Below are 23,494 nucleotides of genomic sequence, written 5' to 3' on the forward strand. Positions count from 1 at the left end.
GTGAATTACTGAGTTTAATTGTATTAGGCTAAGGTGTATGTAAACTTCCGACTTCAACTGTATAATGTGATTGAATCTGTGGCCAATGACCTTGAGCCTTCTTGGAAGGGCACTACTAATGTAACTATATGGCAGGACGCAGAGGATTAGAATTTTCGATGTCTCCCATTACTAAGGACTGGTGACGTAGTTTCCCCATGTGTGACAGAACACTGAGCCAATCACGGCACAACGCTCCTATTTTCTGCTGGCTCGCCTCCACCACAGAAAGCACTGAGCTCGGCTGAAACACCTGCATTTTGGAGCTGCCTTACTCAAGGAAACAAAACAGAGACCATGTTTGTATGCGGCTTTATTAATTCAATGATTTTTACATCTTTTTTTTTTTTTTACATTATTTGCAAACTTAAATGTGACCGTACGAATACCAAAATAACATGCAAAACAGGCATGTATATTTATATATATTTTATGCTAAAATGTGGGTCTCAAAACTGGCATGAATGACAGGTCTCACCTGCTCTTGTGGCTGAATGGAAGCAAGTCATTGCAGAAATGTTCCGACATCTAGTGGAAAGCCATCCCAGTAGAGTGGAGGCTGCTATAGCAGCAAAAGGGGGACCAACTCCATTTTCATGCCCATGATTTTGGAACGAGATGTTCGTCGAACAGGTCTCCACATCCTTTTGATCATGTAGTTTATCTGAGATATACAAGAAAGCTCAGGGCCTGCATCGACAAAGCCTCTCAGAGTAGAAAATTGGTTGAGAGAACACAGACATTTTACTCTTACTGTTATGGGTAAAAAATAAAAGATATACACAAAGCCTCTTAACTCAGAGTCCCACCTAGTCGACAGAGACCACATGAGCTGTCCTAACCAGTTAAGCGTTACAAGCAGGTGTCTTGATAATTAGAAAAAAGCAGCAAGTCAGTGGTTCCTACACCACATGCAATTGTTTTGGAGTTGTTCAAATTATGTTTTGATATTTCTATATGATCAATCCATAAATCAAGAGACTTGCATGCAACTTTTTTCTTGAGGTTTTGACAATGCTTTCACAGGAGGTCTATTTCACATATGCCTAAATACATATAACCACTAGGCTAATAAATAAACATTTTCTTTCAATTATTTGATAACCTACATCATGTTATTTCGAGTTATCCCTTTGGAGCGAAACATCACATTGTTAAAAAAAGATACCTAAATTGGGCTTATGTTAACTTAGATTGTGTTTGATGGAAATGATAGACCATTCAAACACTAGATGCAACGCTGTATGCAACATTACTGGAAAGTGACTTGATGACTACTGTGTCAAAGCAATTTAGAATTGTTAAATATGAGTGATGAGTGTGTTGATATAACATTAATAGTCAAAATTCCTCTTTTAAAAAAGGTTATGTAAGCCAACATATTAGCCAATAATTATGAGTAGGCAAAATGATCGTATCAGGCAAAAATTATATCAAATGTTTTACCATTGCAACAGATGTTGTAGTCACATTCACCGTGATTAGTTATTCCCCATTATTTGCAACTATGTCAATGAGCATCATAACAATCTTTCCTTTGCGGTACCTCAAACTGTCGTGACTACCAGCTAAAATAAATCAAATTTAACTCATAATGTTTATTTAACTAGGCAAGTTAGTTAAGAACAAATTCTTAATGACAATGATGGCCTACCACCCCGGCCAAACCCTCCCTTAACCCGGGCGAAGATGGGCCAATTGTGCGCCACCCTATGGGACTCCCGATCACAGCCGGTTGTGACGCAGCCTGGGAATGAGCCATGGTCTTTAGTGATGCATTAGACTGCTGCGCCACTCGGAAATACAACAGGTGTAGGTAGACCTTATCGTGAAATACTTAGTTCATTTAGTAAATATTTTCTTAACCAACAATGCAGTTCAAGGAAGAGTGTTATGGGCTTGTAAGTAAAGTAAAAAATAAAAGTAACAAAATAACGAGGCAATATACAGGGGGTACCGGTACCGAGTCAATGTGCAGGGGTACAGTTCAACAAGATTCCTAGGACCTTTTCTGAGATGCTTTGTGGATACAGGCCCTGGATATTCTGTTGTTCTTACCCATATTGAACCCCTTTTTGGGGGGAGCAATAAAATACTTAAATATATTTTTAAACCGGTACCAGATTACCTTCAGACGAGTCTTGTGAAGCTTGTGGCTGTTGTGGAGCAAAACAACCAACATGTAGCCTACGTGTTCGTGAGCGCTTTCGATGGTGGGGTCAATATTAATTAGTACCCCAAACCATTTAGTTCGCTTGGCACATTAGCAGTACTGACATCAGAAAGGTCCCGTGGGGCTCAGTGCCAGCAAAAAGTGATTTCATGTCACCAAAGAGGAACATTTGTGGACATCCAAGCGGGGTGTTGGAGTGCTCAGTTATCAGTGGCACCAGATTAATGAATTTCCCATACAGTATTCATTTTTAGGTTGCATCTAACAGCGTTTCATATCCTCTGCATAATTTGTGTGGGTTGAGTTGCTGTGTTGACTAAACTAGACTATTTTTGGAATCATGCTGGCTTAAGTGAATTTCAACCAATGTGAAGAAGACAACTCATAAACTCACTATTATTACAGCATTACATGTAATAATATTGTAGCTTATTGGCTCTAATGGGGAGAACAACTTAATAAATGATTGCCTTTTAAATCATAGATATTAATTCAAATGATTGGGGAAGAGGAAAACTGTCTAAAAAACATTTATTTTAAAATAATTATATATTTTCTTACATTCACAAATATTAATTCATGTTGGCATCCATTATTGCAATTGGTACAGACTCCTTTGGTATGGACTGTTTACATGCTTATAGTGACATACCATGCTGAATCAACCAAAATCAATTAAGTCTTCTTCCTGAATTACATCTTTCTGTCCCCGTCTCAACCAATCAGCAATCAGCTCCTTCACCTCCTTGCCAAAGTCCTCGTGTAGTTCGCTAAATTCCACCTTGGGTCCTGACCCAGTCACTGACCACTCCCCTTGGGGTGGGGATGGGACATTAATAGGTACAACATTTGCATTTCTCTTGGGCCAGAGTTTTGGAGACCTCTTATTGGTTGGTTTAGAGGAAATGGGAGGAACTTGTAGCATTTCATTTGTGCTAAAGCTATGCCCGGCTCCCACACTTGGCCCTAGGTACTGTGAAAGGGTCGCGGTCCCAGAGTTCAGCCAAATCAGCGACTGAGTTGGCCTCTCTGTGTTTGGGCCAGCCAGTGTAGACTGTTGGGACGGGTCACCAGGAAATGCTTTCATGGCCTCTGTGGAAGGAGGAAGGAGTGACTAAGAAAAAAGGTGCTTGGACATTCATGGACACTTTTTCATTAAACACAGCTGAACATTGATGAAGGTGCTTTGCATATGTAAAACCATCACGTGTATAAGTAGCGGGAACCACTAACTCATAAGTACATTTCAACGCGGTTACCAATCCTGATCCTGTAGATATTTAGGACGTGCAGAGTTTTATTCCAGCCAAGCACTAAAACACTTGTTCCAACTAAATCGAAGACTTGATGATTAGTTGAATCCGGTTACTTACCTACTAGCTCTCAACGACCAAGCTTGACCACTTGTTTTCCAGCTACTCTCATGACCAGGCAAACACCTTGTTGATGTATCTACTCCCAATTATCTAGCTTGCCTAGTGCTGGCATGGAACAAAATCCTGCACCCATTCACCTTTGTACTGTTTCTCCAGATCCATGACCAGCGCGGCCAGGTAGCCGTGGTTGGCCGACAGCAGGGCCCTGATCCAGCTCTCCTGGCTGGGCTGGTCCTCTGCGGCTAGCTTGTAGGTGCGCAGGCCCGGTTCACCGCTCCACACCAGCGAAAAGGCAAACTGCTCCTCAGACTCGCACAGCTGCACTGAGCAGCCCTCCAAAACAATGACGCCAAGCAGGTCACGGTGGTTGGGCCGGTCCTTGTAGAAGAGCAGGTTTGCCTTCAGCATGAACCAGCGCTTCTGATAGGAAGTGTTTCTCTCACCCTGTATATAATGGTACAATGGGATGTTTTGTCAAAACAATCTGTTGTTCACAGTTCAACAGGTCTGATGTCAGTATCAAATAGTTATTGTAGTTGAATCATTCTGAATTAAAAATACATATGTACATAATATTATTTTCCTTAAATCTAGCACAAATGAATGTGCTCTGGAGAGAACATTTTACATATCTGGCATTAGTACTGTATCAAAAAATATCTTTATCATATAAAAAATACCAATAAAAACTAGTTTGCTTTATGTACAGTCAAATACGTGCGCCTGTGCAGTTTATTGGTCAATTGTCACTGAGGGGGTTTCGACTAGGCTGAACCGGGGTGCACTGGGTCATGGCCCGTCAAAAATTGCACTTCTGTTTTATCCCACCGCTCCTAAAACAGTGCCTTCAGAAAAGTACCTCACTTTTTCCACATTTTGTTGGGTTACAGCCTGAATTTTAAATTGATTAAATTGAGATTGTGTGTCACTGGCCTACTCATAATAAGGTCAGGAGTAAAAATGTGCTTAACAAATCACATAAGTTGCATGGTCTCACTGTGTGCAATAAGTGTTTAACATGATTTTTTTATGACTACCTCAGTTCTGTACCCCACACATACAGATAATTGTAAGGCACCTCAGTCAAGCAGTGAATTTTAAACACAGATTCAACCACAAAAACCAGGAAGGTTTTCCAATGCCTTCTGGTTGCCAGCTCACTTCCAGACAGATTTTTCCAGACACACCCAGGATTCGAACTGGCAACCGTCCTGTTGCCGGCTCATCTCTCTAACCGCTAGGCTGGCTACCTGCTGCCCCGGTCATATTTTCTATTTAAATACATAAATCTGTGCCATATTGGGGCCATACTTGATAACATAAGCAACCATTTAACTTAACGGTTTCTCCGTCTCAAAATGCGTGTCAGCCACGCACGTAAATTGCCTCCCCCCCTCAATATTTAGAAACAGGTGGCTGTGTGTTTCTATTTGACAATAACAGCTGGTGCGGGATGTCTAATATTAAGGTATTCCTCGCTTGAGGTATGGTACCTCATAATGAGCTGTAGACCACAATATCCACCAGGAGTTATCAATATTTTTTGTAGCAGTCTATTTACCATCAAAAAATGATGCTAAGACCGCACTCTACAAGTTATATAAGGCCATAAGCAAACAAGAAAATGCTCATCTAGAAGCTACGCTCCTAGCAGCCCGGGACTTTAATGCAGTCAAACTTAAATCCGTTTTACCTCATTTCTATCAATATGTCACATGTGCAGCCAGAGGGGAGAAAAAAAAGGAAACAACTCTAGACCACCTTTACTCCACACAGAGATGCATACAAAGCTCTCCCTCACCTTCCATTTGGAAAATCTGACCATAATTCTATCTTCCTTATTCCTTATTCCTTTGCTAGCCCAGACTGGAATATGTTCCGGGATTCATCCAATGGCATTGAGGAGTACACCATATCAGTCACCGGCTTCAACAATAAGTGCATCGACGACGTCGTCCCCACAGTGACCGTAGGTACAGATCCAAACCAGAAGCCATGGATTACAGGAAAAATCTGCACCGAGCAAAAGTCAAAGAGCTGCCGCTTTCAAGAAGCGGGACACTAATCCAGATGCTTATAAGAAATCCCGCTATGCCCTCAGACGAACCATCAAACTGGCAATGCATCAATACAGGACTAAGATTGAACCTACTACACCGGCTCTGACACTCGTCAGATATGACAGGGCGTGCAAACTATTACGGACTACAAAGGGAAACCCAGCCACGAGCTGCCCAGTGACGCGAGCCTACAAGACGAGCTAAATGCCTTTAATGCTCACTTCGAGGCAAGCAACACTGAAGCATGCATGAGAGCACCAGCTGTGCCGGACGACTGTGATCACGCTGTCCATAGCCGTTGTGAGCAAGACCTTTAAACCGGTCAACATTCACAAGGCCAGACGGCCAGACGGCTTAGCAGGACACGTACTCAGAGCATGTGCGGATTAACTGGCATATGTCTTCACTGACATTTTCAACCTCTCCCTGACCGAGTCTGTAATACCTACATGTTTCAACCAAGTTCCTTGGTGTCCTCGTCATCAACAAACTATTATGGTCCAAACACACCAAGACAGTCGTGAAGAGGGCACAGCAAAACCTATTCCCCCTCAGGAGACTGAAAAGATTTGGCATGGATCCTCAGATCCTCAAAAAGTTATACAGATGCACCATCAAGAGCATCCTGACGGGTTGCATCACTGCCTGGTATGGCAACTGCTCGGCCTCCGACCGCAAGGCACTACCAAGGGTAGTGAGTATGGCCCAGTACATCACTGGGGCCAAGCTTCCTGCCATCCAGGACTTCTATACCAGGTGGTGTCAGAGGAAGGCCCTAAAAATTGTCAAGGATTCCATGCACCCTAGTCACAGACTTTGCTACCACACAGGCTTGCTGTGCAGTAGCAAGTCTAGGTCTAAGAGCAAGTCTTGGTCTAAGAGGCTTCTAAACAGCTTTTACCACCAAGCCATAAGACTCCTGAACATCAAATCAAATGGCTACCCAGACTATTTGTATTGCCCCCTCTCCTCTTCTACACTGCTGCTACTCCCTGTTAGTATTTATGCAGTCACTTTAATAACTCTACCTACATGTACATATTACCTCAATTACCTTGACTAACCTGTGCCCACGCACACCGACTCTGTACCCCCTGTCATTGGCCTCGCTATTGTTATTTTACTGCTGCTCTTTAAATATTTGTTACTTTTCTCTTACTTTTTTAAAACATTTTCTTAAAACTGCATTGTTGGTTAAGGGCTTGTAAGTAAGCATTTCACTGTAAGGTCTACCTGTTGTATTCGGCCCATGTGACAAATACAATTTGATTAGCTTGAGCCTACTGACAGGTTCATAGAAACAGCCCTTCTCCAATTCTGTAGCCTACTAGAAACCAGAAGTTTCAACGTTTATAAAACTAGCAAAGTCGTCTTTGAACTCACAAAGTCGAGCCCAATATAACCGTTACCAATTATCACTCATTTTGAGAATTAGTGCTCACACATGCCATCTCGTCACTTCACAATACAAACTTTATACCATTTTAAAAATGTCATGTTCTATATAATTAAAATTTGTGCTTATGAATTTACCATGTTAAAATGTGACGGTACTTTGTTACAAGTTCGCTCACAGAATTAAGGGTTTGTTATGAAATCATTTCCAATCCATCAAATTCATCATGGTATATTATTGGTGGAGTCAAATCCACCCCCCGCAAGTTTAATGCACCTGTCTGATATGCATTTTGAGCCGGAGAAACTGTTTAAATGTAAATGGTTGCTTATGTCTGCAAGTATGGCCCCATTGTCAGCAAGGTAGAATGGTGCATCGTTCAAAAACATACATCTTTTCCATTCCTCTACTGCAGAGAGAGCCTGCAGAGTTCTGTCATCCTATCCAGGTATGTGCCCAAAGAATTCAAACTTCTACTTTTAAAAATCCACCTTTCCAGAAGCAATTCTCTCACCGTTGCTGCTTGTTATAGACCCCCTTCAGCCCACAGCTGTGCCCTGGACACCATATGGGAATTGATTGCCCCCAATCTATCTTCAGAGTTCGTAATTTTAGGTGACCTAAACTGGGACATTCTTAACGCCCCGGCCGTCCTACAATCTAAGCTAGAAGCCCTCAATCTCACGCAAATTATCAAGGAACCTACCAGGTACAACACTAAATCCGTAACCATGTGCAGGCACCCTCTTAGATATCATCCTGACCAACTTGCCCTCTAAATACACCTCTGCTGTCTTCAACCAGGATGTCAGCGATCATTGCCTGCGTGCATAATGGATCCGCGGTCAAACAACCACCCCTCATCACTGTCAAACACTCCCTAAAACACTTCAGCGAGCAGGCCTTTCTAATCGACCTGGCCTGGGTATCCTGGAAGGATATTGACCTCATCCCATCAGTAGAGGATGCCTGGTTGCTCTTTAAATGTGCTTTACTCACCATCTTAAAACCTCTTACTTCTACCCCCTCCTTTTTCGAAAATTCTGTTAAAAATCGCGCAACTTTTCAGCGTCCTGCTACTCATGCCAGGAATATAGTATATGCATATGATTAGTATGTGTGGATAGAAAACACTCTGAAGTTTATAAAACTGGTTAAATCACGGCTGTGACTATAACAGATCGTGTGTTTCATTGAAAAACGCAAGAAAAACTGCTCTCTGAAAGCTAAAAATAATTTCCATAAGTCACTTCCACGAGTTGTTAAAAGAGAACAGAATTTAATATCGACCTGCCTGAAATTCATACAAATTCCGCACGATGGCGCCATTGTCCTCATTTTCAATTGAATTAATTGTTGGAAAATCCATCTATCTGACCTCCATTTTCCCAGTCTTCACCCGGATGTAGTTGATGAAGATATTAGAAGCCATTGTTTTGCAAGTGAAGACCTATTGAAAAGACATCGCCCTGTAATCATTTTGATAGATTATAAACGTTTACTAATACCTAAAGTTGGATTACAAAAGGATTTCGAAGTGTTTTGTGAAAGTTTATCGTCGACTTTTTTAATTTTAAAAAATTACGCAGCGTTTAAAAACGATGATTTTTTCTGAATGACACAGCTTCCATACAAAGCTATTTTGGGTATATATGGACCGATTTAAACGAAAAAAAGACCCAATAGTGATGTTTATGGGGCATATAGGAGTGCCAAGAAAGAAGCTCGTCAAAGGTAATGAATGTTTTATATTTTATTTCTGCGTTTTGGGTAGCGCCGGCTACCGCAAAATCTGTTGTTTACGTGTCGTGCTGGCATTTTGGGGGGTGCATGCTATCAGATAATAGCTTCTGATGCTTTCGCCGAAAAGCATTTTAAAAATCTGACTTGCTGGCTAGGTTCACAACGAGTGTAGCTTTAATTCAATACCCTGCTTGTGAATTTTGATCAAAGATTGAGTTGTAACGAGTACATTTAGCATTTAGCGTAGCACATTTGCATTTCCAGGGGCATACTTGAGACGTCTGCGTCTCAAGTATGGTCAAGAAGTTAAATAAGCATGCTCCATTCAAAAAAATGTTGAAGAACAGATATAGCCCTTGGTTCACCCCAGACTTGACTGCCCTTGACAAGCACAAAATCATCCTGTGGCGTTCTGTATTAGCATTGAATAGCCCCCGCGATATGCAACTTTTCAGGTTAGTCAGGAACCAAAATAATCTGTCAGTTAGGACAGCTTGTAGCGGTATTTATTAGAGAGGGGTAAAGAAAGCTTTTGTTCGGGCGCCAGGCAGGTATTAACCATGCCGAAAGGAAAAGAGTAGAATAGAGAGAACCACTACCAGACCCACACACATCAGCAGAAGAGACTGCCTAGAGTGTAGCCTGTTTACCAGATAGCCAGTGGAGAGAAAAGAGAATACACACCATATAAAACCCACATCACAGCACAGGGGAAACCCCAACAAGAATACCTCATACAATAATACTAATAATGGCAGAGCAATTCAACAGCAACTGCATACAAGAATGAACCCAGTCATCAACATAGGATTTGCAATAATCTGTATTATTTTCTAGTGGATGAGTGCAGAGGGTATGAATGTGGGGGGTGTTCATCGACACAACAAAGGCCTTAAAAATGTCCACAGTCTTCTCGGCCACATGTCATTAGTACACCTCAATACAGTTCACATAATACACAACTTGCAAGCAACCTCCCTTTTAACTAAAATGTCCAAATACTTCTGGCAGGGCAATAATAGTCCAGCTCTAATGAACTTCAATAGGAAGTGCATTGGAAAAATAGAGAGTCTGTCGCAGGGTAAAGCACTGGAACGATAGAGGGAAGAGAAAAGGAGAAAGAGAACAAGAGAGATCTTAGCTGTGGTCTTCAGGCGTGCAGGTGTACTGTCTGACTGTCCGATGGTTTGTTGGTTTGTATGTTAAAGCTTCGCAACAATGTTGCTACTAATCCATGCGATCCATAACGGGCGTGGCCCCAAACGAAAACAACCACGACCTAGAGCGATTACACCGATGATTGAGTTAAATACTCTATAAACTACACACGCTGAAAACAAACAAAACTTCTGCAGCACAGCACACACAATCAAACTGTCGCGCCACCAAAGAGCCCCTCCCCAAAGAGCTGAACAAGCTCTCTTTATTTTCTCCTTCCTTACTGCTCATGCGCTCTTAAAGTGGCAGTGCACGGTGAAGGCTCCGTGCAGATTTCGCCACAAGCTAAAGCTAGCTTTTTCAAACAGAAATTTGCATCCTGTAGCACTAATTCCAAAACGTTATGGGACACTAAAGTCCACAGAGAATAAGAACACCTCTTCCCAGCTTCCCACTGCACTGAAGATAGGAAACATTGTCAGCACCGATAAATCTACGATAATCAATCATTTCAATAAGCATTTTTCTACGGCTTGCCATGCTTTCCACCTGGCTACCCCGGCCATCATCTCAATACCCCCTGCAGAAACATGCCCAAGTCCAGACAGCTGATGTTCAGAAAGAGCTGCAAAATTTGGATCCCTACAAATCAGCTGGGCTAGACAATCTGGACCCTCTCTTTCCAAAATTATCTCCTGAAATTGTTGCAACCCCTATTACTAGCCTATTCAACCTCTCTTTTGCATCGTCTGAGATGCCCAAAGATTAGAAAGCTGCCGCGGTCATCCCCCTCTAGACCCAAGGGCTTCCTATTTTGCAACAAAGCCTCCTTCACTCATGCTGCCAAACACCCCCTTCATAAAACTGACTATCCTACCGATCCTTAACTTTGGCAATGTAATTTACAAAATAGCTCCCAACACTCTACTCAGCAAACTGGAGGTAGTCTATCACAGTGCCATCTGTTTTTTCACCAAAGCCCCATACACTACCCACCACTGCGACCTGTATGCTCTCGTTGGCTGGCCCTCACTACATACTCATTGCCAAACCCACTGGCTCCAGGTCATCTATAAGTCTATGCTAAGTAAAACCCCATCTTACCTCAGATCACTGGTACAAATAGCAACACCCACATGTAGCATACGCTCCAGCAGGTATATTTCACTGGTCATCCCCAAAGCCAAACTTCCTTTGGCCGCCTTTCTTTCCAGTTCTCTGCTGCCAATGACTGGAACCAATTGCAAAAATCACTGAAGCTGGAGTCTTATATCACCCTCTCTAACTTTAAGCATCAGCTTCCAGAGCAGCTAACCGATCACTGCACCTGTACACAGCACAGCCAACTGCCTCATCCCCATATTGTTATCTATACTCTTGCTCTTTTGCACCCCAGTATCTCTACTTGATCATCATCTGCACATTGATCACTCCAGTGTTAATGCTAAGTTGTAATTATTTTGCCTCTATGGCCTATTTATTGCCTTACCTCCCTACATCTGCACACACTGTACATAGATTTTTATATTGTGTTATTGGCTGTGCATTTGTTTATGTGTAACTCTGTGTTGTTGTTGTCGTCGCACTGCTTTGCTTTATCTTAGCCAGGTCACAGTTGTAAATGATAACTTGTTCTCAACTGGCCTACTTGGTTAAATAAAGGTGAATAATGGCCACTAACAATGAAAAGAAATGTCTTTAAAAATGGAAGGTTGTTGGGAGGAGGCAAGATCAGGTGGGACCATTCTAGCCAATGAGAGGGCAGACACGTGTGAACAACAGGCACAACGGTTTCCACTAGCTACCACAGCCAGAAAGTCCAAATTGGCTATATTGTAAAAACATATATATATATTAAACAAATATTTTTAAAAATTGCTTTTTGGTTTCAATTTAAGGTTAAAGGTTAGGCATAACACATTTTAAGAAGTTAAATTGTAGAAATAGGTGGACTTTATGACTGTGGCAACTAGTGACGACCAGGCACAACTCCGATATAAAAGTAGTTTTTCTCAAAGTTACCAGGATGTCACGTGTCCGACTTAGATCAATACACTCTTAACAACCTAATCATTACGAAACTTCTATTTGATCAAATAAACCACACGTATATATAATTCGACACTGACCTCCATACAAAAAGTCCTTGCTTCGTGAGTGAAAAAAAGCCACCTGCTGGAGAAGACAGATTGTGGACACAGTTATCCCTCTCGCGTCGCCTCTTCCTCTCTGGCATCACTGCTTGTGAAAGCGTCTCATGCAACTCCTTCCCTGATAAATCTTTTAGTTCCAGGAACCACTCTGCTGCAGCCCCAATAATGTCCATCTTCTTGGACTTTCCCTCCACTTTAGCCGTGCCAATGATCACTGTTACATAAAAAAAAAAAATCAAAGTCCACCTTCTTTACATGTAACATCCTTGGATCCTGCCGGTAGAAGCCAACGAACGCTGCAGTCTGCATTGAAGGCCTACCCAACACCATGGAGTCCTTAGGAGTACCTTGAGTTCCCTCCACCCGTTTGACAGCCTCTGCATATGAAATGCTCTGGATGACCCTGACTTTGGCAACTTCATTATTTTTCGACCTCGTCAGGCACTCCAAAAATATACTACATGCTTTCCACCACAGTTGCAACACTTCACAGCTTCTTCTTCAAAAAAAAAAAAAAAAAAAAAAATCACCATGAGCTTCTTTTCCACAACTTCTACATCTTGGATTCCTCCACCTGCAGACACTCTACATGTCCAAACATTCTACACAGTTTACACTGCAACTGCCTGGAAATAAAAGCTCTTACAGAAAAGTGCACATACCCCAGCTTCACTCAGGTCGGGAGGGACTCCACATAAAAAAAACAAGAATAGACAAGCTCTTCTTTCTTGCCATTGAGCCAATAATTCATCCTCCATGCATCAACCACTACAGGAACACTCATCAGCGCCTCGATGCCCACTCCCTCCGAGACTCCAGAAATTACTCCCTTGACAGTTTCTCTTCTCCTTAGCTCTGCATGGCCATCAATTTGCCTGATACCCAACACATGCTTCCTCTGTTCAGCAGAAACGCACAAACAAATCAAGACCAGCCCACTCCTCGTGACCCCCACCGACTCCACACCTCTCTCTACCATCTTAAATACTTCTAACGGATTTGACAATTCAGTCCCCAAATTTCCCAGAAACCAGACTCACAACAGATATGAGGTATTCTCAACATTAGGAGTCTTCTTTCCAATCCTAACTTTGCTTCTTTTCCCATTATTTTGGACAGAGGTCCATTCTTCCTTATTTCCACTGCTATCCGATTCATATTCCACATCCCCCTCTGCCATCCTTCCTTAATCAGTGTGCCCTCATCTTCTCCTGATGTGCTATCATATTCCATTGTTTTCCATCTCTGAGCACACCTGCCCTAACATTTCATCATGCTTAGGGTCATGTATAGAAATGCAGGGCAGGCCATTATTTTGGCTACCATGGCTATGCTCCCATAGGATGAAAATGCCCCTATCCACAGGGCTTGAGTGGTCACTGAATGGTTTGATGAGCATGAAAGCGATGTAAACCATATGCCATGGTCGTCTCTGTCACCAGATCTCAACCCAATTTAACACTTATGGGAGATTCTGGAGTGGCGCCCGAGACGCGGTTTCCACCACCATCAACAAAACACCAAATGATGTAAGAGTAAGAGTTTGAGACACTTGTGGAATCTATGCCACGGTGCATTGAAGATTTTCTGGCTCGTGCTGGCCCAACGCCATATTAAGTCATGGCGTTTCCTATATTTTTGGCAGCTACCTAAAGTTAAATCTAGACTTGGTTTCCTCTATCACCCCAGCTGCCAAACTAACCCTGATTCACATGATCATCCTACCCATGCTAGATTACGGAGACATAATTTATAGATGGGCAGGTAAGGGTGCTCTCGAGCGGCTAGATGTTCTTTACCATTCGGCCATCAGATTTGCCACCAATGCTCCTTATAGGACACATCACTGCACTCCCTGCTCCTCTGTAAACAAGTCATCTCTGTATACCCGTCGCAAGACCCACTGGTTGATGCTTATTTATAAAACCCTCTTATGCATCACTCCCCCCTATTTGAGATAGCTACTGCAGTCCTCATCCTCTACATACACCCGTTCTGCCAGTCACATTATGTTAAAGGTCCCCAAAACACACATCCCTGGGTCACTCCTCTTTTCAGTTTGCTGCAGCTGCGACTGGAACGAGCTGCAACAAACACTCAAACTGGACCGTTTTATCTCAATCTCTTCATTCAAATACTCAATTATGGACACTCTTACTGACAGTTGTGTCTGCTTTGTGTGATGTATTGTTGTCTCTACCTTCTTGGTCTTTGTGCTGTTGTCTGTGCCCAATAATGTTTGTACCATGTTTTGTGCTGCTACCATGTTAAGTTGCAACCATGTTGTTGTTATGTGTTGCTGCCTTACTATGTTGTTGTCTTAGGTCTCTATGTAGTGTTGTCTCTCTTGTTGTGATGTGTGTTTTGTCCTATATTTATATTGTATTTATTTTATTTTTTCTAATCCCAGGCCCCGTCGCCACAGGAGGCCTTTAGCCTTTTGGTAGGCAGTCATTGTAAATAAGAATTTGTTCTTAACTGACTTGCCTAGTTAAATAAAAGGTTAAATCAAATTAAAATAAATTAAGTCACTTCGTTTTGCCCTGACTTCACCATTGGCTTTGAATGGGCATTTGATACACCTAATTTAGTCAATCTGCAATTAAAAGGCAAGGATGACAAGCAAATGATTGTGATAGCTGAAATTATAGAATATACAAGTTAGTCTGCAAGACATGCAGAAAGGCGTGTTATCGGGTTACCTTTTTATACAGGTATCCTTCTTTGTCGACGGGTGAGCTGCACGACTGAAAATGAGTGAGGATCTTCCCGGTAATCTTCATCTCAACACCATGCTTTTACCATAGGAGTAGCTGGAGTTGGGCTACATAAGAACAAGGAAGTTAGTAGGGCACCCACCACATCACTGAAGCACATTCTCTCACTGCAGAGTTTACCTTGGAAAAAAATATTCAAATGTTTATTAATTATCAAATGATTTTGGTTGTCTAATGATTTAACGCCATATGCGTTTGAACTTTGAGATAGTAATACAACGTTTGCATACTTCATTGCTGTGATGGTGAAATTACGCATCTTTACAAATATTAGGCTCATTCAATATGCGCAAATTAATTCGGTCGATTGTTTAGCTACCGTTCACAATCCGTAATTATTATATACAATTGTAATACTTTGTTGCAGCTAAGGGGATCCGTAAAACAAAAACGCATAGGCTACTGTAGCGTTCATCATGAGAAATCCCCTTAACGTATCTGCTTCCGCATTTGTAAAATAAAGGCAAATTGAAGTTTGGTAATATCATTGGGCTAAAAAGTCGTAGGCTACCTCTCTTCATCGAGAGGAACACATGTGTATGCCTAGTAAAAGAGCAAAGGGTAAATGGGGTTGTTACTTACCTCTCTGTAGAATAACGTGTGAAGGCTCACCAGGTATTGGCTAGAGAGGATACAGTTGTTGTCAAATTGATGTAAAAAATAAAATGTTGCATTTTAGCTAACCCTAACCCTTTTCTTAACCTTAACCTACTTCTCATAATCTGTTACGTTAATTATCCTAACCTGCTACGAAAAGTCCATTGTGACATAAACTGTATCCCTTCTAGACAAAACCGTCCCACCAGCTCCCTGGGTGTTGTCAAACACTTCCTGGTAACTAAGGTGAGCGCTCAAATGAGCACATCGTCCACGTCAGCGCCTCATAGGTAACATGGGCCCACGCCCCTCAACTGTATGCTGATAAAGCCAGTGGTGTAAAGTTCTTAATAAGTAAAAATACTTTGAAGTACTTCTTAAGTCGTTTTTTGGGGTATCTATACTTTACTATATGTATTTTTTTACAACTTTTACTCCACTACATTTCTAACGAAAATATATACTTTTTACTCCCATACAATTTCCCTTCTACCCAAAAGTACCTCTTACATTTTGAATGCTCTGGCAGGACAGCAATATGGACCAATTCACACACCTATCAATATAATGCGGTCATCCCTACTGCTTCAGATCTGGCGCAATCACTAAACACAAATATTGGGCTTGTAAAGTGTGTGTTGGAAGTGTGTCCTTGTCTGTTTGTAAAAAATTAAATGTTGCAATCTGGTTTGCTTAAATTTGATGTATTACTTTTACTCAAGTGTGACAATTGAGTACTTTCTCCACCATCACACATAAGTACATTTTAAAACCAGATACTTTTACTCAAGTAGTATTTTACTGGGTGACTCACTTTACTTGAGTCATTTTATTTTATTAAGGCATCTTTACTTTCACTCAAGTATGACCATTGGGTAATTTTTTCTCCACTGAAGCCAGCATTGGATTGAATGAACTGTATTCACAATGTCAGGTCACACTAGATCTGAGGTCATGTTGATAAGGGACTCCTTTGTCATGGGGATGTATACCCCATTGTCTTCTCTGTTGGTTTATGCAAATCTCATCAACCCCCATACAATCTTGTTGTAGCCTATGAAATCATACTAGGTGTTTATCCTTTGAACTGTACAATTAAGTTAATGATTTGTGATAGTTTCTGAAAGTGTTGCAATTGCCTCAAATGCACACAATGGAAGTTACTTAGATGAAACTGCTTATGTTGTTGATTGCAGAAAGTCATGGGAATTAATTCCATGCAGTGATAAATGCAATGTACTATCCTCACGAGTTTGTAATAAAGTAAAGGCAAATGCTTATCATGTGTCCATTTCATTGTCTGAGTAGTGACTGACCACCAAACACCATAAGGCTGTGTTTACACAGGCAGTCCAATGTTGATTTTTTTTCCACTATTTGAGCAAAATAACATAATTGGGCTGCCTGTGTAAACACAGCCTAAGCGTTGCACAATTCCCCACTCTAAGACTAGTGCTATTTTGTAACATGAGGTAGGCCTATCATTATGACTATAACGTTAGAGCATGACATTCTGAGATGAACACTAAAATAACCCTGTTCCTGTTTTGTCCCAACTAGCCACCAGACCAACTGAGCTAATTGATCGGTTCAATTATTGACTCAACTCAACACACCTGAGCCCTATACTAGCCTGCTCCGGGTCAGACGAACGCCATTTATTCTGAAAGGTTGCTTCATTTGAGGAAAATTACGGATTAAATATTCTAATCCAATGTTTGTGTTAAATCGTTATGTTAATACCTATCAAATGTAGTAATGACAGAATGCATTTAAAATGTCACACGGTATAACCTTTTGTATGAATTAATACAATTATTGTATCGCATTGTATCGATAGGAGAGGGGGGAAAGGTGCTCGTGCATTAATACGCACACCAAAACCGGCATTAACGATAATAAAATAAAGACCGCACTTCTAAGACTTTTCACACCATAGCCTGCTGAATTTGCAAGCTAACCTTAATTTAATTTCGGCACAAATGAAAATGTATCTGTTTCGGCATTCTCAATGAAGAGTTCGACATGCAGCCGCAGTTATAAACCGTCTAGGGTTAACAGTAGGCAGGCGATCAATATCCACCGTCATTACGGAAACCATCTAGCGTAAGAACCAAACGGAAGCAAACAAAACGGGGCGGGACCTACAGGAATTGGTTGAATAGGAAGTCTTGAGTTTTCCGTTTGCAAAACAGAAACAGCGTAATGATTACACCCCTGACTAGTTTAAGAAAACCATGAGTCAATCCAGCTTCATTCGTAGTTATATCCGAAGAGGAAGAGACGCCCAAATCGGAGGAAAATCTCTCTCTCTAGCAGGAGTTGTTTTTTCATTGTTTCGCCCACCAAGCAAGAAGTTTCATAATACTGACATGTTTTTAATCAAGCATATTCATGTCATGAGGCTAGTAGCATAGCATCTCTCTCCATTGAATACTGGCCGTTGATGTCAACAAACCAAATCGAATATTCAAAAATAGATTACAATAATGAGCTGTATCCACCAATTCAAAAGGATAGGCAGGAGCTAGACAGCCCACCGTGCTGCTTTGTGAACGACTTCCATTATTAGGGTGGAAAGACATGTCAGTATATCCATAATCTTTGGTATCCCACTCCGGGCTTCCAGGTAGGTTAAAACAAAAATATTACATGCCTTAGGCACTACAGGACCGGGGTTGCCTACTCCTCTGCATTAGAAGTTGCAAGCCTGTTCAATTAATTATATTTCTTTGTTCTGACAAGTAGAAAGAGAGTCCTGACCCAAGTCCTCCGTTTGCTCACTTCTCTCTTTAATCATCATGAACACAATGTTGTAATGCTCGATTTGTCACACAACATCCAAGTCTTTCCTGTATGTGTACAGAGGAGATACATGTTTCAGTGTACAAAACATTATTTTGTTGCTTACACAGCACTCTCTTATTCAAAAGCCAGTGATAAGAGGTTTGCCTATTGAATAATGAACACTCCAGTGGATCAAAGGTATGCCATCCACTAATGGTCAAAATACATGTTACCCATTGACTAAATCGATAACCTGAATAATACAGCCAATCCACCCATGAGTATGACCCAGTCACTTTACTTTTTCAGCACTGCATATCTCATGTTAATTTCAGTACCACGCACTGCATGTGCATTCATTCATATGCACTGTATGTGCATTTATATAGTTTAAAAAAAAAATTGCTTTGAACGCCTAGTTTGACTGTTTTATTTTTATTTTACCTTTATTTTACTAGGCAAGTCAGTTAAGAACAAATTCTTATTTTCAATGACGGCCTAGGAACAGTGGGTTAACTGCCTGTTCAGGGGCAGAACGACAGATTTGTACCTTGTCAGCTCGGGGGTTTGAACTTGCAACCTTCCGGTTACTAGTCCAACGCTCTAACCACTAGGCTACCCTGCCGCCCCTTGAACGCCTAGTTTGACTGTTGATCTCTCCATGCCTGCTGCAGGTGTAAGGTCTCTCCGATGTGGATCTTCTGATGCCTCTTTAGGTTCTCCCCACGGCTGAAGCTCTTGCCGCACTGGCCGCAATAGTATGGCTTCTCCCCCGTGTGGACTCTTTTGTGCTTTTTGAGGTCCCCGGCCTGACTGAAACACCGGCCGCACTGAAGGCAGCAGTAGGGTTTCTCGCCCGTGTGACAGCGCTGGTGGATACGCAGGTTCCCCACCCGGCTGAACGTCTTGCCGCACACAAAGCAGCTGTGCGGCTCATCCCTCCTGAAGTGTTGCCTATGATGTTTCCTCCCGTCCCTGCTGTTTTTCCCAAACCCAAACCTCCTCCCGACGCTGTTGTGACTCGAGTGGACGAATACAAGTTCGTTATATGGTCCAGTGCTCACATGAGACTTGTGAGCATTCGTTGTTGGGTCGTAGCGTGTGGAATTGCAGCTTAAATCGACACAATCAAAGGTCTCCGGGATAGTCAAAGGTTCGGGTGCTGAGCACTCGGTGGGCTCGGGTTCCGTCTTGATAACAGTCAGATTGATGCCAAGCTGGGTGTTTCCCTGTGAAGTGCTATTCAAGTCTGAGTGCGAGTCATTTTTCACACCCTGAGGCACGTGGACCGAAACGGCTTCATCTGATTGCCGTGCCACCTCCTCGTGATGCCCGGGTAAGGTTAAGGTAAAGTTACACTCTGTCTCATAGTGTGCTGTTTGATCCAGCTCCAGTGCATTGTACTCCTCCTCCTCCTGCCTTAGTCTCACAGTCTGTTCGAAAGTGAGCGCTGGTTTCTCATCTACCTGCGTGGGCTCTGGGCTGTCCTGCCTCAGACTAGGGCTCCAACCCTGCTCTGACGGTTTCTCGATGGCCGCTCTTCCACGGCCACCAGTCTCAGGAAATGTTGCAAGTTGAGCAGCTGCAAAACAAAACAGTGAAAGGGTGAACTTGAGCAAGCGGCAGAAAATGGCATCTTATTGATTTGATTATGTTGGCCAGCCACCCACCACCACCACCACTGAGACACTATCCTGACTCACCTATGTTCTCTCTCTTCATCTTGTCCTGCATTTCCTGCAGTCTTCTCCTCAGACTCTCATTCTCTCTTTGAGTTCTGGCTGTTTTCTCCTGGTACTCAGACACAGTCTCTTTCACCACCTCCAGAACCTCATGCACTGCCACCGTCAGCAGCTTCGCCACACGGGCATTCAGACGCTCAATTTTGGACATCCTGAAAGGAACATAAACAGAGGAGTCTGCTGGTCTGGACCAAAAACTATTGCATTACTTTCATGATAAGCAAACAGTGCAGTGTCAATTCACCTGCCACTAGATATTGATAGGAGGGTTTGACTGTTATTGAATGACATATTGAGCAGCTTACCCAATTCGAACAGAATGCTCAACCAATGAGAATGCTCATTGGTTGGTCACCCTCTGTAGGGTTGCACAGTATACTGAAACTTCGATACTAGAACATGGAAAAACGGTTCGGCACTAGAATTTGTTACTTTCTGTACTTCTGTCAAATGTGTCTCACGTCGTATAATGATTGAGAAGATGAAGTCTATCAGCACAGCCGATGTCCCATTCTGCAGTGAGCGCACCGTTCATGCCTCTTACCTGCTCCATTTACTCATTGCTAGCTCCCCACTCATGCTGCACAGAAGTTACCAAACTTGAATAATGCAACACGGCATGTAGAAATGTTGAAACTGTTCACAAAACAATGTCCATACAGGCTAGAATCCTAATACAATGCAAGATGATACCGGTAGCTTCCAGTTGTAATTGTAGGTTAACTTTCGTTGCTAGCTTACAGCTGAAGCTAACATCAAACAATTCACAACCCTAGCACTTTGTGATATAATGCAAATCATTATGCAAAATATGCTGATTTCAAAGCTGTGTCACCAAAAACGTTATTAATTCACTTAATCGTCTCTGCATCACATCCAAAGCTACTTTCCCACCTTCTGTAACGTCTCCCTCAGACTATATGGACATTTTTTTTCTATTTTTTCTCTCCACCTTTATTCAACCAGGTAGGCCAGGTGAGAACAAGTTCTCATTTACAATTGCGACCTGGCCAAGATAAAGCAAAGCAGTGTGACACAAACAACAGAGTTGCACATGGAATAAACAAACGTACAGTCAATAACACAATAGAAGAAAAAAAATCTATATACAGTGTGTGCAAATGAGGCAAGATTAGGGAGGTAAGGCAATAAATAGGCCATAGTGGCAAAGTAATTACAATTTAGCAATTAAACACGAGTGATAGATGTGCAGTAGATTAATGAGGAAAACAGATTGTCATCTGTAGCCACAATAAATAATTTAAAAGTATTTTCTTAAAACTGCATTGTTGGTTATGGGCTTGTAAGTAAGCATTTCACTGTAAGGTCTACACTTTTATTCGGCACATGTGACAAATACAATTGGATTTGAATAGTGAAAACAACCACAATAACTCAATGTATGCACTTACTCATTGAATATGCTTACACTTGTATTGTGAATAGGCCGCCTAGGCCATCTTGATTTACCATGTTTACCAATAGAGATTTACCATTCAAATAAATGATTACCATTATGTAGTTACATTGGTAAAAACAGTCAAATTAATTATGATTGTACAATTTATTAATTGATGCATACATGGCTGTCTATGAAAAATGTTGACATCAAATTTAAAATGTAATGATATTGAACTCAAAAGGTATCCAACGATAAAACAGAGCAGTAACGTTAGCGGAGTTATCCGTCTGGATCAAGTGCCATGGTATCGAGTTACTAAACCTGGTATCGAAAGAAATTCTGGTATCGTGACAACACACTCTAGTGTTGGAAACCCAGCCAGTGAGTGGGATACACTTTGTGTATGACACTCAAGTTTACACAAAAAAAGTCAAACAATAGATACCTCTTTGTTGACCCTTATCCGCCCTTCTAGGTGTCCAAAACAACAGACAAGTTTGTATGGGGAATGGGCTAGCCAGCAAACGCGTTAGTTAGCACAGTACACCACAGTCGCCAGAAAAAAAAACGTGTCCAACCTTTGGCTTACAACTTTTTAAAGTAATGTTGATAAAATGTACATTGTAAACGAAATAATCCTCGTATGAATACAGGTTAACTAATTGAACTAAGGTTCATGTTTTGGTAGAAAAAAAACACGCAGCAGCCTCTAAATGTGACGCCCGCTGTGAAGCAGGCAGGAATAAAGAAGTACTTCCAGGTCACGGATATTCTTCGATGAGGTTGAAAAGCGGTTGTCATCCAAAAAAGGTTGCATTACCACCACCTACTAGACTGGAGTACAACTCCCTTAAACTTTTTTTTATTTCTTTAAAAAAAAACAAATTCTCTACACTTACTAAAAACCCACTCCACTATTTAAATCTATTTAGTCCTACCTCAGGCCAACAGCCTGAAAGGATGGGACACTACCACCCTGTAACTCTTCTGACATCACATTTCGCACACCCAAATACCTCTCTGCAGCGGTCACCACCATTTTTCTGTAACTGACGTTCCATCCCTGCAGTACAGTTAATAACCATTGCTATAAATGAAAAAAATCCAATCTTACTGAAACATAACTTTTTTTGGCCTATCCCTCTGTACTGGTTCAGCTCTACTACTCACACCACTCCTCTCAGGATCCCTCCCCTTGACCCATCTTCCTCTTCTTTCTTCACTGGCTCAGCATATGACAACTTCTGCACTACTCTAACCCTGGAAACCTCAACCTGCCTCTCTTGCACCGGACATTTCTGATCCACAGCCACATGAGCACCCCTGCAATTAACATATACCATTACTTTCCCCAATGCTACACATTCTTTTGTCTCATGCCCTTCTGCACACTTCTCACACCTAGAAAACTCCCTCCTACAGACTGCTGCCACAATGCCCATGAGCTTAACACCTGTAACAACATAATGTATTAGGCACAAAAGCTTGTACGGGATAACTTATATATCCTTACATCACTTTGTCGGGCAAAGACTCAACATCAAAACTCAAAAGGACAGACAATGACTCTTCTGTTTCACCACTCACACCACCCTGTCTGCGTCGCACCAAATAACGAGCATCACAAATCCAGGTCACAGATTTTCTTCTTCTTTAAATTTGTATTGGTGGATCGCAACTAACTGAAAGGTGCATACACCACCACCTACTGTACGGGAGTGTGAGGATGATCACAGACTCCCAATTTATCTGTTGCGTCTATTGTTCTGGAAAGTGAATTCATTACACTTTGTGACACAAAAAGGGAAGGGAAGAAGAATTCCCCTACCATCTAACCTTACAACCAATAAAACCTCACCACTATTCCACTACCTGACCCTATCTGATCCAACACCAGGCCGGCATTCTGGGAGGACAAGACAACACACTTTGTAACTCCTCTGCAGTAAAATATCATACACCCAAGTACTTCTCTGCTGCTGCCACAACAACATATATTTTATGTTATTTACATTCCATTTCTGTGTTACAGTTGATAACCATGGCTATGAACGCTAAGAAGCCAACCATACTGAAGCACATGTTATTCCG

At 41.8% G+C, this 23,494-nt stretch overlaps 2 protein-coding genes across 4 annotated transcripts; both read right to left on the reverse strand.

Annotated features, from left to right (window-relative positions):
- Positions 1 to 336: 336 nt before the first annotated feature.
- LOC139368265 (sesquipedalian-1-like) lies at positions 337 to 15,715 on the reverse strand. Of its 2 annotated transcripts, none has more exons than XM_071106982.1 (4): positions 15,458 to 15,715; positions 14,801 to 14,922; positions 3,726 to 4,032; positions 337 to 3,304 (listed from the first exon to the last, which is right to left on the reverse strand). In XM_071106982.1, the coding sequence occupies exons 2-4, from the start codon at positions 14,879 to 14,881 to the stop codon at positions 2,874 to 2,876; spliced, it is 819 nt and encodes a 272-aa protein (XP_070963083.1). In that variant the 5' UTR covers positions 14,882 to 14,922; positions 15,458 to 15,715; the 3' UTR covers positions 337 to 2,873. The 2 variants fall into 2 exon arrangements, with proteins under 2 accessions (XP_070963083.1, XP_070963085.1); XM_071106984.1 differs by lacking the exon at positions 15,458 to 15,715 and adding an exon at positions 15,106 to 15,297 and having other exon boundaries at positions 1,873 to 3,304.
- Positions 15,716 to 17,957: 2,242 nt separating this feature from the next.
- On the reverse strand, positions 17,958 to 22,133 carry LOC139368268 (uncharacterized). Of its 2 annotated transcripts, XM_071106991.1 has the most exons (4): positions 21,849 to 22,133; positions 19,963 to 20,153; positions 18,898 to 19,841; positions 17,958 to 18,674 (listed from the first exon to the last, which is right to left on the reverse strand). In XM_071106991.1, the coding sequence occupies exons 2-3, from the start codon at positions 20,150 to 20,152 to the stop codon at positions 18,898 to 18,900; spliced, it is 1,134 nt and encodes a 377-aa protein (XP_070963092.1). In that variant the 5' UTR covers position 20,153; positions 21,849 to 22,133; the 3' UTR covers positions 17,958 to 18,674. The 2 variants fall into 2 exon arrangements, with proteins under 2 accessions (XP_070963092.1, XP_070963091.1); XM_071106990.1 differs by lacking the exon at positions 21,849 to 22,133 and having other exon boundaries at positions 19,963 to 21,074.
- Positions 22,134 to 23,494: the final 1,361 nt, after the last annotated feature.

Source organism: Oncorhynchus clarkii, chromosome 16, assembly GCF_045791955.1.
Source record: "Oncorhynchus clarkii lewisi isolate Uvic-CL-2024 chromosome 16, UVic_Ocla_1.0, whole genome shotgun sequence".
Classification (NCBI taxonomy): Eukaryota; Metazoa; Chordata; class Actinopteri; order Salmoniformes; family Salmonidae; genus Oncorhynchus; species Oncorhynchus clarkii.